This window comes from Balaenoptera ricei, chromosome 3, assembly GCF_028023285.1.
Source record: "Balaenoptera ricei isolate mBalRic1 chromosome 3, mBalRic1.hap2, whole genome shotgun sequence".
NCBI classification, from domain to species: Eukaryota; Metazoa; Chordata; class Mammalia; order Artiodactyla; family Balaenopteridae; genus Balaenoptera; species Balaenoptera ricei.
The window spans coordinates 150,870,365-150,885,107 of record NC_082641.1 but is presented as its reverse complement, the minus strand read 5'-3'; the positions used below and the strand labels follow the sequence as shown (position 1 = coordinate 150,885,107).

Sequence of the window (14,743 nt, the reverse complement as noted above, 5' to 3'; positions counted from 1 at the left end):
GGATCGAACCTGGGCCCTCAGCAGTGAAAGCTCCAAGTCCTAACCACTGGACCACCAGGGAATTCCCCCTTATAGGTTATTACAAAATATTGAGTATAGTTCCCTGTGCTATACAGTAGGTCCTTGTTGGTTATCTACTTCATGTATAGTAGCTAAAACTTTTAAATTTAAATTTCAGTTTTTTACTCTTTATTAAGGAAAATTAAAAACATAGACAGAAACAGGTATAATAGTATAATGAATCCCCATATACCCATCACCTGTTCTCAGTAATTATCAACTCCTGTCCACTCACTGCCCCACTCTACTGTATTATTTTGAATCAAATCCCAGACATTGTATCAGGTCACCTGTTAATATCTCAATATGTATCTCTAAAAAAATTAACCACAATACACATAAACACGCCTAAAATTTTAAATACTTAATAGGACCAGGACTTCCTCGCCAAGCAGAAGGAGGACCTGGAGTTGGCGATGAAGAGGATCACGGCCGACAACAGGCGGGAGATCTGTGACAAGGAGCGCGAGTGCCTCACTAGGAAGCAGGAGCTCCTTCGAGGTGGGTGCCCGAGAGCGGGCGTGCATGTTGGCCCAGTCTCTCCACGAACGTACATCCCAGCCCCGGGCAAGGAAGAGCTGCTAGGTCTTCTCCACCCTAAGACCAAACATCGGCCTTTATGCTGAAACATGAGGAAGATCCCCACTGAAGTCAGGACTGAGGCAGAGATACCGGTTAGCAACAACACTACCTGACATTATTGTGGATGTCAAGGAAAGGAGAAAAAAAAAAAAGGAAGCAATGTAGAGTGGGTGGAAATTGCACGTGAGCTGGGTTAACGGGGGTCGGGGGGCCGTACTGAGAGCCGCTCCTAGCAGCCATCACATATTGAGCAACTCCTCTGCCGAGCCACGTGCCTTAATCCTGCACCTTAGTCACACTGCATCCTATCCATAACCCTGCACGGTAGGCCCTACTGTTCTCCCCGTTTTTATAGATGAGGAAATTGAGGCTTGGAGACTGACTCTTCTTCGGCCTGGGGTGCACAGTTAATGAGTGGTAGAGTGGGCCTTGGATGCAGACCTTATCTTGAAACCAAGCTCTCAACTACCCTTGTGTGGTGGCGCTTTGGCAGGTTTGCATGCTGGCGAGTCCCTCCCAGCATTAGACTCTCCAGAGACAACAGTGTGAGCCACCACCCAGAGGGAGGAGGGCGGGGGAAATCCTGGGGAAGAAGGGGGTCAGAGAGGGGGCTTATGTATCTGGATGCTGTCACTCAGCAGGGGGAGCTCAGCTGAGGCGGCTCTGGGGTAGAGAGCTCTGGAAGGTGCAGGGCTTGGGGTCTGTATATAGCCCCCAGGCTATCTAATTTATGGCTAGCAGATGTTGGGTACAATTTTATGGGGTATGCAAAGCAAGCAGGCTCCAAATGGCTAGAAGTCTGTTGTTTGAACTGCACTTAAAACAACTGGATGGGTGAAAATTAGAGTTTGGTGCCTGTGGGCTTTGGAGCTAATGGTCCCTGTCTGTTGTAAAGATGTAAACGTAGGACTAATATACGAGTGCTGTCTCTGGCTCATTATTATAACAGGGGCCACAGCCAGGACTCTGATGGCCAGAGCAGTTAAACAGTATAAACCACTCAGTACTTGATGTGGGCCAAGAACAATGGGGTCCTTGGTATTCCGACTTTCTGAATAGAGCCACGGATGTTTCAGAAAAGCCCTTGTTTCCTTTTCTTATCATGTGATGGTCTGTAAGAACCATCCTACATGTGGGACTGGGGTTCTGATTTTGGTTTGGAAGCCAAATCACTGTTTTGATGTTCTGTGGATAGATGCTGGCTTTCATGGAACAGGAGTGCAGTGAAATAAACAACTTCGCAGTGGGCTGAGCATGACCAGCTGTATCTTGCAGGGCGTGAGGTTCTCCATCTGACACCAGCTCCCTGCCCTGTCCTGACCACAGGGTCGGTTAATAGACTTCCAGTGATAAAATGCCAGATAACTGTTTCAGTAATGCATATATGGGACATGAAGGGTCTCACCTATTTTTTAAAGGAGGAAATAGTGACAAGAGGCTGTCTTCTTCATGGGGTTTCCACGTGAGCCCTTCCTATTTGCCCATTAGGAAAGCAGAGGTGCAATGTAGATTGAACATAAAAGTATCTTCCAAGGACATTTTCCCTCCACGGTATGGTTGTGCCCATTTGGCAGAGATGGAAGGTGAGGCCTGGAGAGGATTTTGTGTTCATCTCAAATCCCAGTGATGCAGCTGGGTTTTCGCCTAGGTCTCTGGTTTCTCTGGCTCCTGACTCCAAACACTCCCTGCTGTACCGTGCTGCTGGGTGCTGTCATCCCTGCAAGTTTCTAGGAGTTGGCTCAGCCCACATAGTCTAAGGACGTGGCACAGTTACCAGCCAGTGTGAGGAGACCTGGCTCGGGGCAGTGGAGGGGAGGGCCTGGCGGGGCTCTGGCCACCTGCACCTCACCGGGTGACATGTCCTCCGCAGACCGGGAGGCAGCGCTGTGGGAGATGGAGGAGCATCACCTGCAGGAGAGGCACCAGCTGGTGAAGCAGCAGCTCAAGGACCAGTACTTCCTCCAGCGGCACGAGCTGGTGCGCAAGCATGAGAAGGTGAGGCTCCTAGTCAGCTTGGGTTCGGGGGCTGCCACTGGGAGACCTGGGAGACCCGTGAGGCTGCCCCCTCAGTGGGGCATCACTTGCTCCTGAGAGCAGCCAAGTTGGCCACAGTGAGGCTTGAGAGGTTCTTGGGCGATGTCCTGCCTCAGGACAGGGGCTAGGAATTGGGGAAACTGTGCAGGGAAGCAGATGGCCCAAGCAGCTCCCTCGCTGACTCTGACACCTCATGTACATGTCTCTCTCACTTTTTTCCTCTTTTCCCTTTTTTGGTCCTGCCTTTCTTTCCATTTTCATTTTATATCTCTTTCCCATGCATTCCCTCAGAATACTTTTTTAATTGAAGTATAGTTGCTTTACAATGTTGTGCTAATTTCTGTAGTACAGCAAAGTGACTCAGTTATATGCGTACATACATTCTTTTTAAAATATTCTTTTCCATTATGGTTTATCTGAGGAGATTGGACACAGTTCCCTGTGCTGTACAGTAGGACCTTGATGTTTATCCATTCTAAATGTAATAGTTTGTATCTGCTAATCCCAAACCCCCAGTTCATCCCTCTCCCTCCCCACCTGGCCTTGGCAACCACAAGTCTGTTCTCTATGTCTGTGAGTCTGTTTCTGTTTCATAGTTAGGTTCATTTGTGCCATATTTTAGATTCCACATATAAGTGACATAATTTGGTATTTGTCTTTCTCTTTCTGACATACTTCACTATGTATGACCATCTCTAGTTGCATCCAGGTTGCTGCAAATGGCATTATTTTGTTCTTTTTTATGGCTGAGTAGGATTCCATTGTGTATATGTACCACATCTTCTTTATCCATTCATCCGTTTATAGACATTTAGGTTGCGTCCATGTCTTGGCTATTGTGAATAGCGCTGCTATGATCATAGGGGTGCATGTATCTTTTTGAATTATAGTTTTGTCCGGGTATATGCCCAGGAGTGGGATTGCTGGATCATATGGTAACTCTATTTTTAGTTTTCTGAGGAACCTCCCATACTGTTTTCCGTAGTGGCTGCACCAACTTACATTCCCACCAACAGTGTAGGAGGGTTCCCTTTTCTCCACACCCTCACCAGCATTTGTTATGTGTAGACTTTTTAATGATGGCCATTCTGACCAATGTGAGGTGGTACCTCATTGTAGTTTTGATTTGCATTTCTCTAATAATTAGCGATGTTGAGCATCTTTTCACGTGCCTACTGGCCATCTGTATGTCTTCTTTGGATAAATGTCTATTAAGATCTTCTGCCCATTTTTCGATTGGGTTGCTTGGGGGTTTTTTTTTGATAAGTCGTATGAGCTGTTTGCATATTTTGGAGATTAAGAAGGCATTTAGAAGGTAAGAAGGTGAGGTTACTAACGGGAAGCTTTAAGGTGAGAAGAGAAAATGGTATTTAAGAGGAGTAGTGAAATGACACGAGCCTTGCTCTGCTGAGCATTCTGGACCACGCAGGTCCTGGGCTCCTGAGTTGCGTGTGGCAGCCTTGGCATCTGACCACACCCACGTGCGTGGAACGCAGCTGACCTTGGCCCCGGCTGGGTGTCCCCCTCAGGAGTGCGAGCAGATGCAGCGCTACAATCAGCGCATGATGGAGCAGCTGAAGGTGCGGCAGCAGCAGGAAAAGGCGCGGCTGCCCAAGATTCAGAGGAGCGAGGGCAAGACGCGCATGGCCATGTACAAGAAGAGCCTCCACATCAACGGGGCGGGCAGTGCCGCTGAGCAGCGCGAGAAGATCAAGCAGGTGGGGGCCGGGGGTGCACTGGAGTGGGGCCAGATCCAGGTTTGGTGCGGCCTGAATCTTCTGTGGTTGGGGGAGTATAGAATATAAGACGCAGCACGGGGTCTTGGAAGGAGGAATGGAATGGAAGCCAGAAGTCACAGCCCGGAAGCCTAAAAGCCTCACGTTGACTCCCCCTCTGGTGGACAGGGGAGGAGGCTTGGCGTTGCTTTCTCATGCGTGTTCCCTGTCACACTCAGGGTGTCTATCCTGCAGCTGCTTCTGCTGGTAAACTCCTTCCTCTCCTCTACTGAGACCCCGCTCACAACTCACCCATGTGGCTCGGGGATAGAGTCGGTGGCCGTGGGCTCCTGTGACTCCTGCTTACTACATACGCTGTCCTAGCATGTCTCAGTGTCCTCACCAAACTGGGGGCTCCTTGAGGGCAGGGGCTTGGTCTCAGCTCAGGGGGGAGGACTTGACGGGGGGGCACAGCCTGAGTGGTGCAGGGCACTGTGGCTCTGTACAAACCAGACCCTCAGATGGGGTCTCCCTGGGACAGGGCTGAGCTGGGCCCCCAGCCAGGCCCGTGGCCCGCTGAGGCGCCTCACCTGTTCTCTGTTGCAGTTCTCCCAGCAGGAGGAGAAGAGGCAGAAGTCAGAGCGGCTGCAGCAGCAGCAAAAACACGAGAGCCAGATGCGGGACATGGCGGCACAGTGTGAGAGCAACATGGGCGAGCTGCAGCAGCTGCAGGTACTGCCCTTCTGCCCCGCCCCTGCTTGCCTCACCGCCCCCGAGGCAGTCAGCTCCCTGGGGGCCCAAAGACCCTACAAACGGGGAAGGTGTCTGAAGCTCAGGGTGGAATGGTTTCCATCCTGCCGTTCTGTGTGATGTTGGCCAAATCACATCAGCCTCCCAGGCCATAGTTTCCACATTCGTAAAATAGGCAGGGGGTAAGGATGATAATTCCTATTTTGCAGAACTGGAGTGAGGCTTTGTAAATGAGATGACAGAGCTGAGCTGAACGTGCCATGCCCGGGGCCTGGCAGTGGGCGTGCTGCTGGATTTCTCGGTCACCACTGTGTCTTGGGAAAAGGTGTCCCAATTACCCTAATACCAAACCAGACGTTACAAGGAGGAAAACTACAGACCTGTATCTGTCTCTCATGAACACAGATGCACAAATCCCCAATGAAACGTGGCCAAATAGAATTTAAAAATGTATAAAAAGTAGTATACACCATGACCAGGTGGGATTTATCCCAGGGCTCGTGCAATATATGAAAATGAGTTAATGTAATCCATGACATCAACAGGCTAAAGAAGAAACATCACATGATCGTATCATCAACAGATACAGAAAAAGTACTTGACAGAAGCTGACTCCCTGCTCATGATAAACACTCTCAGTAAACTAGGAATAGAGGGGGACTTCCTCAACTTGATAAAGGGTATCTATAAAAACCTACAGCTACCTACCATCATCCTTAATGGTGAGAAGCTCAAAGCTTTCCCACTGAAGTCAGGAAAAGGTATCCTGATATTGACAAGCCCCTTTGTGACCTCTTTCCCTGGGGAGATCCTTGACCTTTTGTTCGCCTCACAAAAGGTTTGCCTCACCCTAAGGGTCCCCCACCCGGGAGCTGGTACTTGGAGCCCCCTTGTGGTGGAGCGAGGCATTGCCATACCTGACAGATGGGCTGACACAAACCTCTGTGACCTCAGGAAATTCTCTAGGCTATTGGATCCATCTGGCAATTTCTGGAAAGGCAGGGAGGTGTGGAGGAAACATTGCAGGTATTGAAGCCTGTCAGGTAGGGGCTCTGCTGCTTGTTGCTGGGTGAATTTTAGCCAGGCCACTCACCTTCTGTATCTATGTTACCAACCCTCCCTCGTGGGTTTACTGTAAGGATGAACTGAGAAAACCCGTAAAGAGTGCTGGGAGCCCAGCTCTGGGCAGGCCAGAGGTACTCAGGGCTGCTGTAAGTATTATTCCCAACCAAGGCAATTTCTAAATTCCCAGAACCCTTGAGCTTGAAACCCCAAATAAAAATCCCCAAGGGGTTCTACTCTTCCAGTCCAGTAGGGTTGAGGTATCTGGATAAAGGCACTTTCCCCCTGCTTATACACTCCTTATAAACCACAAGATTCCCTGTGAGGAATCAACAGGGAACTGTCACTTTTGCCTATGAGAGATCCCAGGGTAAGTTTTGTGAGGCAGGTAACTTACCTCAGCGAGAGAACAGTGAGGTTGGTTGGCAAGCCTCAGCCAGGTCCACGGCCCTTACCCCTGTCACAAATCTCTCCTGGAGAAATGGTATGTGATGCAGAAAATTATATAGTTTATATAAATACAAAATATTTATACACACAGATTATCTTAGCTCACACTGCCGTAACAAAATACCACAGACTGGGTGGCTTAAACAACAGAAGTTTATTTTCTTACAGTTTTGGAGCCTGGAAATCCAAGATCAGCTTTGCCAGCATGGCTGGGTTCTGGTGAAGTCTCTCTCTCTGGCTTGCGGACGGATGCCTTCTTGCTGTGTCCTCACATGGCAGAGAGAGAGAGGAGAGAAAAGGAGAGGGGGAGAGAGGGAGATGGGGAGAGGGAGAAAAGGAGGGAAGGAGACAGGGAGGGAGCACTCTAGCATATGAGCTCTCTGGTCTCTTCTTATAAGGGCACTAATCCTGCCATGAGGGCCCTACCCTCTTGACCTCATCTAAACCTGTTTATCTCCTAAAGGCCCCATATCTCCAAATACCATCACATTGGGCATTAGGGCTTCAACATATGAATTTTGGGGAGACACAATTCAGTACATAGCACAGATGTTTAACACAATGCTATTTATAATAGTGAAGATTAAGAGCAACCTAAGTGGCCAAAAATAGGGAAATGTTTAAATAAATTAAACCATACTATGGGATATTTTGTAGGAATTAAAATGATGATTATAAAAAATGTTAATTCTTTGTAGAAATGTAGAAAGGTTTACATTATAATGTTAAGAGGAGAGGGAGGCAGGTTTCAGAATTGTGTATACAGGGTGAGCTAAACAATGCACCGGACAGAGCCTGACAGGAAATATATCTAAAATTCTGTGGTGGTTGCCTCTGTGTGGTGGGATTAGGGCACAGATTTATTGTTATTAGTTTTATACATTCATGTTGAAAAATTCAAACAATGCAGAAAGCCCAAAGAAGAAAGTTGCAAAATTGCTGCAGATTCCACTACTCAATAAGAATTATTAATGTTAAGATTCTGGAATAGTCTTCCAGGCATCTTTTGGTGCATGTGTATTTACATGTAGAGCGTTTTGTATAAATGGAGTTTATAATCAAGGAGAAGTAATAAATGAATGATGCTGGTACCTTCATGGTATATCTCAGCCCTCTGTGCTTCTTACCTGTACTTCCTGGAATATATTGCAGAATGAAAAGTGTCACCTCCTGGTAGAGCATGAAACCCAGAAACTGAAGGCTCTGGACGAAAGCCATAACCAGAACCTAAAGGAATGGCGGGACAAGCTTCGGCCACGCAAAAAGGTAACCCTGTCTGGGCTGGTGGGCTCTGCTTCGTGTTGTGCCATCGGTGTCTGCCTGGGGTATGGATATAGACACAGATATGGATAAGGTACAGATTTATGGATTTATTGGAAGGAACTGGCTCACCCAATTGTTGGGACTGTTAAGCCTGAAATCTGCAGGGCAGACGGTAGGCTGGAGAGCCAGGGAAGAGTTGATGTTGCAGTGCTGAGCCCCAGGGCAGTGTGGAGGCCCAATCCCTCTTTCTTTAGCGGGACCTCAGTCTTTTCTCTTAAGGCCTGCAACTGATTGAGTGAGGCCCAACCACATTTTGGAGGGTAAGCTGCTTTATTCAGTCTACTGAGTTAAATGTTAATCACATCTAAAAAATTCCTTCTCAGTGACATCTAGTGTTTGACCAAACAACTGGTTACCATGGCTTTGCCAGGTTGACAGATAAATTAACCATCACAGGGCCTCAGTGTGGTCATTTGTAAAGTGAAGATAATATTGTATAGTGTTATGCAGAAAGCCACCAGCCCACAGTATAGGCCAAGGACGTACTCATGTCCTTCCACTCTCCTAAACTCTCTGAGGAGACAGCTGCCCTAATTACCCTTGATCATGTGTCCTGAGCCCTGAGGTTTGTTCTGCCGTCGTACTTGAGCTCTGCTTGCTGTAACTGTGATCTGCCCAGGAGGCAGTTGCCCACCTCAGCCATATAATGGCCTTGGGAGTCCTTGAATAGAGGCTTCCCTCCCTGTGCTAATGGAGCTTTCTAGCTGGAAGCTGGCCAGGGTCCCAGACCTTCCTGTTAATAGGCCCACACTTATCTGTAACCACGCACGGTCTGCTAGGACTTTTGATACTTGACACTCAAATCAATAATACTCCTGCTGACACAGGCTGATCTGGCATCAGGAAATAGATGTTCACCTGGTTCTCTTACCTAGGGCTCCTGCACCCTTGGCACATCCTGAGAGTCTGAAAATGAATCATCATCTTGCCTCTAGCAACTGCCCAGATTGCTTCTTGGGGGTGCCTGGGCTTAGGGGAGGTGCCGCGAGTGTGTATTTGGAGAGCTGGCACTGGATTTTGCTGGTGCGGGCTGCCTCTTCCCAGAATTCTTTGTAGAATCATCCTATCCTTAGTCACCTGGGTTGCTGCTGGAACACTGACCCAGAGGTGATGATTTGCATCCTGGAATAAACGTTCTTTTACACTCTTGCATTTCAGTCAGCAGCTTTGAGCTGCTGCCCATGTATATGGGGGCAGGGGAGATGACTGTACATCGTGGAATATTTTTAGACAAATTCAGATTTCTTTCTTTCAGTAAGTATAGAATATCTAGTAAGGTCAATAAGGTGTTGCTTGGGTCATAGTTGACACAGAATGTGGCCTCAGACAGGTCTTCCCTCCTGAACCTTGCTTGCTTTTTGGGGCCATAAGATGAAGATAACATTTCTTCCCTTAAAAGAGGTGTTAGTAAACTATTGCCCATGGGCCAAATCTGACTCACCACCTGTATTTGTAAATAAAGTTTTATTGGAACACAGCCATGCTCGTTCATTTACGTATCGTCTCTGGCTGATTTTACACCAAACAGCAGTTGAGTAGTTGCAACAGAGACCTTAAGGTTTGCAAAGCCAAAAATATTTACCATCTGGCTCTTTACAGAAAAAAGACTGCTGACTCCTGCCGTAGGTTATATAGAGGAATATATAGGTTATATAGAGGTAAAATAGAGTAGTGCTTAAGAGCATAGCCTTTGAAGGAAGACAGACGTGGGAGAAAGTCCTAGCTCCCCCATTACTAGCTGTGAGACCCTGGGCAAGTTATTAAACCTCTCTGTGCTCAAAAAAGTGGTAGCTATTATAATGAAATCGGTATTCCTATAGCAGAAGTTACAAACTGATGGCCCACAGGCTGAAATTGGCTTAGAGGCATTAGGTATGGCCAACATACAGCAATTCCAAAAAATTTTTTAAGTTGCCAGTTTTTTAAGTATAAGGAAATTTTACATAAAAATCTAGATTTCCAGTATCTTTTGAATATGGATATCTTACAACAGACTGGAAAAACTGGCATTGTGATTCAGTGTCCCTTCCCCATTTTTCCTTAGAGGTAGAGCTCACTAGAATTTAGTACTGTTGAAGGAATGAGAGCTTAAGGGGATATCTAGTAATTAAGTTGTTTGTTGCGACTATTTCAGGGCATCAAATAATAGTTTTAAAAAGAGAGACATAATAGAATGCTGGTCAAATCCTGTGAAAGTGGTTACTTCTACAGTGAAAGTAAGTAATAAAGAAGCCACATTTACTGAGTAACTCATGTGTGCCTGGCTTTGCAGATGGTGGCGCACAGTGTTTCAGAGCTTGAACTCTGAAGTTAGATCCATCTTGGCTCTGCTTCCAGCTAGCTGAATGACCTTGGGCAAGTGACCTAAGCTCTCTGAGCCTCAGTTTCTCCATCGTTAAGATGGGGATAGTGGTGTCTATCTCATAGGGTGGAGTTTAAATAAGATGTAATGCACTTAGCATAGTGCCTGACATGTAAGAAGTACTAAGTAATTATAGCCCATTAGTTTTTAATTTAATCTTTGCAGTAGCCTGGCCAGGCAGGTAGTGATATTGCCATGTTACACGAGAGGAAACAGGCTTGGAGAGGAAAGGTAGCATGCAGAGGCCCACCCAGCTGGTAATGGAGCTGAATCCTATTTGACTGTAAAGCCCCTGCTCTTTCCTCTGCACTCTGCTTCCTTTCTTAATTGAATAATTATTTATTTTTGGAGAACCCTCAAGAAATTTTTCTGGTAGGACACAATTTAGCTAGATAAACTTGCATGTGCCCAAGGGAAGCTCCTGCAGTGCTTGTCGTCTAGATGCTCCCCTTGCAGTTATCTGATGTGCTTTTACAATGTAGAGAACCCCTGTCCCACCACAGACGTTCAGAATTAGAATCTCAGGGGGGTGGCATGACTGCACGTATATTTTGAAAAGAAGTCCCCTGATTCTGCAGGACGGTGCCCTGGTTAGGAACACCATGTAACTCGGACATCTCTGTTTCCTCTGCTGTTAAACCTCTTGCTCCATTTTCTACCTCAGGTTTTTCTCCATTCTTTTGGTTGTTTTCCTGCCAGCTGATCTGCATCTGCTTCTCCCTCACATGCCATCTAGATTGGCATTTCCCCAAAGCAGAGCCCTTGGTCCATAGGAAACTCCTGCGCGGCTGTGGCACGAGGAAGGAGGAGGTGGTACCTACCTTCTGGGTGATGGGCGCTGGGACAGGAGCGAGGGAAGACCAAGTTACCCGAGCACTGAGGCCTGGGAGGGGAATTTCCAGAGAAGGCCACTTCGGTGGGGGTCCTGTGGTTGGGGGAGACTTGTGTCCTAAGGGATCCAAACGAGCTCCGTCTGCCCTCTGTCCTAGGCTCTGGAAGAAGAGCTGAACCAGAAGAAGCGAGAGCAGGAGATGTTCTTCAAAATGAACGAGGAGGCAGAGTGCCTGAGCCCCACCACCCCAAACAAGGCCACCAGGTTCTTCCCCTACAGCTCTGCGGATGCTTCGTAACAGCCGCCCGGGGCTGTGGCTGGCAGGCCGGCGGGCCTTGGGGCCCTCCCGTTCTCTGTGAACAAGTAACTCAGGAGCCCCTTCCCTCTTGCTTCCATGCCGGCTCGAATCCAGCCCCTTGCCTTGTGCCACCCCAGCTGTGCCTGACAGACCCACCCGGCGTTTCTGACTTCTCGCTGGTCGTGGAGGGCGAGGTTTTACGATCCTAACGTGCTGCCTGATCCTAACGTGCATTCCATTTGAGCCCCAGGTTCCTTTGAGCTGTCAGCGATTTGGGCAGTTGGGGGGGCCAGGGACCAGGAGGAATAGGTGTTCTGTGGCCTCGAGGCCCCTCCTGTTTGCCAAAACACCAGCTCTGCTGTCTGTGGGCACGAAGTGCTACTGCTGAAGTCACCGTGGGCGCGCCCTATTGTGATTGTCGGTGGCTTTTCAGCCATTCCCTGCAGTGTCAGACCAAGAACCACGGCTTCTAACAGCCATTTTGGTCCCCAGTGGAGCCTGGTCTGCAGCCAGCTGCTCAGGGGGTGCCCTCCTTCCTCCAGTTCCCCCAACCTGCTTTCTTCTTGAGACAGTGTCTACAGCGCTGGGATGGGGAGAGGCTGAACGCTTCACCCTGATCGCAAGTGTTTCGTGCCATCTTGTACTCCCCCTTCCTGCACACACCCACCCACCCACCCACCCACCCCTTGGCCCCCCGGGCCTCTTGTGCCAGGTGGATTGGAACATGTTCGCTGCCTGAGCCCGTGCCACTGAACACGTGAGGGGAGCCGTTGGGCGTGCTGGGGGTTGGCACCAGAGGCACAGGCTGAACCGCCAGCCTGCGATTCCTTTTGGCCCCGCACGGGATCCTGTGTTCAGGGGTACATTCCTCATCCCACAAGACTTTCCCACCCCAGTCATTCTGTCTCACACTTGCCCATCCTGTCTGCAGGTGATACGGGAAGGCTGCTTGCCTCTGCTCTGTGTCCCTCCTAGTTCAGAGTCCGGCCTTACACTTCAGACAGAGGCTGGCAGTCACTGGAACTTCTGTTCAGGGAGAAAAAGCATCAGGGAGAAATGCAGTGCTTCCTGCCCCCAGGAACCTGGCAAAAGCAAAGCTTCTGTATCGCAGATGGAATGCTGGGCCTTTGGATGACTCAGCTGGCCTCCCACAGATTCTGATCCCCACAGGCTGCAGAGCGTAGATAACCCAGTAAAAGCAAATGCTCAACCCAGCATTCGGTTTATTTACAAAGAAAACTTTTTTTTGCCTTTATGTCTAACTTGAAAAAAATATAAATGAATGGCTTCCTTAGGAAAATACCTGCTTTAAAAAAACAAAACGGAAAACTGAAGGTGATTTTGAGGAATCAAATGGGTGTATTGAGTCTGGGTACTATTTTGGTGGTGATGGGGTGGTTGACACACCCTGGGAGGACTTCCTCTTTCTTCACTCCTATAGGTAAGGGTTCAGTGCTTTGTCTTTCTAAAGCAATTCCCTGGGGTTTTCTGGGCACTGGCTGTAAATGGATCTTGGGAAAGTAGGGTAACCATTCAATAGGAAAAGGGACTTGGGGTTCCAAAGACTTACATATGCAGTAAAGATGCACTGGGGGCCATGGGAAGGCACTGGTCCACTTCGGTTAGTGAGCACTCAGCTTGCCTGATTCAGTATTTGACCCAGAAGGGACAATTTTCAGGTCTCACACAAATGAGACAAGTGAAACAATTATCCCCTTTGATTGTCTTTGGTGCACACGTGCTGGGAAAACGTGAACTAACAGTGTAACTACAGAACACAGACCCAGTTCCCCCAGGCGAGGCCAGCACTGGCGAATGGTCAGGTGATGGCCAGTGGCAGGGCTGACTTGTGCTTTATTTACAGTACTGCCTTTTGTAGCCTGGGGTGTGAGAATGAGTATTAGGTGAAATGCCAGTTTCATGGTGTAGGTGAAAGTCTTTGATCATTTCCTTCTTTGGTTTGTCGTTCACATTGGAATCTCATTCAGGGAGCTGCTGCTTCCTGCTCAGTGCTGCCCTAGCCTTAACACCTCCCCTGTCCTTTCTGGATGGGGTCTGGTTGGGTCTCCCAGTCTCACAATTGAGCCAGCGTGCGATGCCCAACATTGAGAAGGCCCATGCAGTATTCTTTGTGTTCTGTGCTAACGTTTTCTCTGGAAGGGACAGACGGAACTGTTTCTCATTTACAGTCAATTTTTAGCAGAGTAAATAGAACTAACTTATATTTTCCCCTTTATGAAGAATAGAAGTTATTTTTATGTAGTTTCCAAACTTTATATAAAAAACTTTTGTTAAATGTTCTCTGCAAAGTTAACTGCGAGAGTGTAAATATGCTTCTAATAAAATAACAAGGTGAGAAACTCTTTGCATTTGGGTTTGTTCTCTTGGATTGGGGTGGGAAAAGCAGGGCAGACTTAACCAAGAAAGGGTTTCCCCTGCAGCTGTATCCTGATGCTGCATGGCACTTATCTTGTGTGGTCCTAAATTGGTTCGTGTAAAATAGTTCTACTTCCTCAAGAGGTACCACTGACAATGTTGCAGATGCTGCAGTTGCCCTTCAAACCAGATGTGTATTTAACTCTGTGTTATAGCACTTCTGGTTCCTTTAGCGAAGATGCCTAGTCCAACTTTTATTCTCCAATTAATCACATTCTGGGATTGATTATAAATCCAGTGTTGCATGTCTTGTGCATAACAAGACATTGTTATGTCTTGTTCTAAAGAATCTTATGTACTATATGTATCAGAATAGTATACATTGCCATGTAATGTAAAAAGGAAAAATCAACATAAATAATGCAGCCAACTATCTGTTATACCAACTAAAACAATAAATAAACCTTGAACAGTGGAAAAAAAAAAAAAAAAAAAAGAAAGGGTTTCCTATCGTCTGAGTACACTGGTGCCTCCCAGGTTGTACAGCAGGTCAGACGTTGGGGTTTCTGTTCTGAAAGAAGTTACGCTTGGCTGTGTGTGTGTTTTCTCTACAGACATTTATATCATTCTCATTTAACAGTGAACATTTGACCCCAGGAGTTTTTACATGTTAACTTACTGAATCCTTTCAACAACCCACGAGGAAGACACTGTCATTCTCGTTTTATAGACGAGGAAACATGCTGGGTAAGGGGAGAGTCAGGCGAAAGCTCAGAGCACTGGTAAGTGCTGATAAAGTGCCTGTGGCTTCAAAGTTTGAACTGCACTGTCTCCTCCACAGCTCCTCTCCCGCCAACTGCGCCCATTACATTCAGCAAGAGGCACACACACTTAACCAC

General features: G+C 47.6%; 1 protein-coding gene across 2 annotated transcripts in view; it reads left to right on the top strand.

Moving 5' to 3' along the window:
• The window catches only part of STK10 (serine/threonine kinase 10), a 120,435-nt gene extending 106,620 nt beyond the window's left edge, over positions 1–13,815 (top strand). Inside the window, exons 14-19 of one of the 2 annotated variants that reach the window (XM_059917677.1) lie at positions 432–561; positions 2,513–2,637; positions 4,206–4,394; positions 4,998–5,123; positions 7,806–7,919; positions 11,328–13,815. In XM_059917677.1, the coding sequence (XP_059773660.1) occupies positions 432–561; positions 2,513–2,637; positions 4,206–4,394; positions 4,998–5,123; positions 7,806–7,919; positions 11,328–11,468 (825 nt within the window). In that variant the 3' untranslated portion in view covers positions 11,469–13,815. Of the gene's footprint in view, positions 1–431; positions 562–2,512; positions 2,638–4,205; positions 4,395–4,997; positions 5,124–7,805; positions 7,920–8,851; positions 8,978–11,327 lie in introns of those variants that run through there. The other variant, XM_059917678.1, reaches the window with a different exon arrangement.
• Positions 13,816–14,743: the final 928 nt, after the last annotated feature.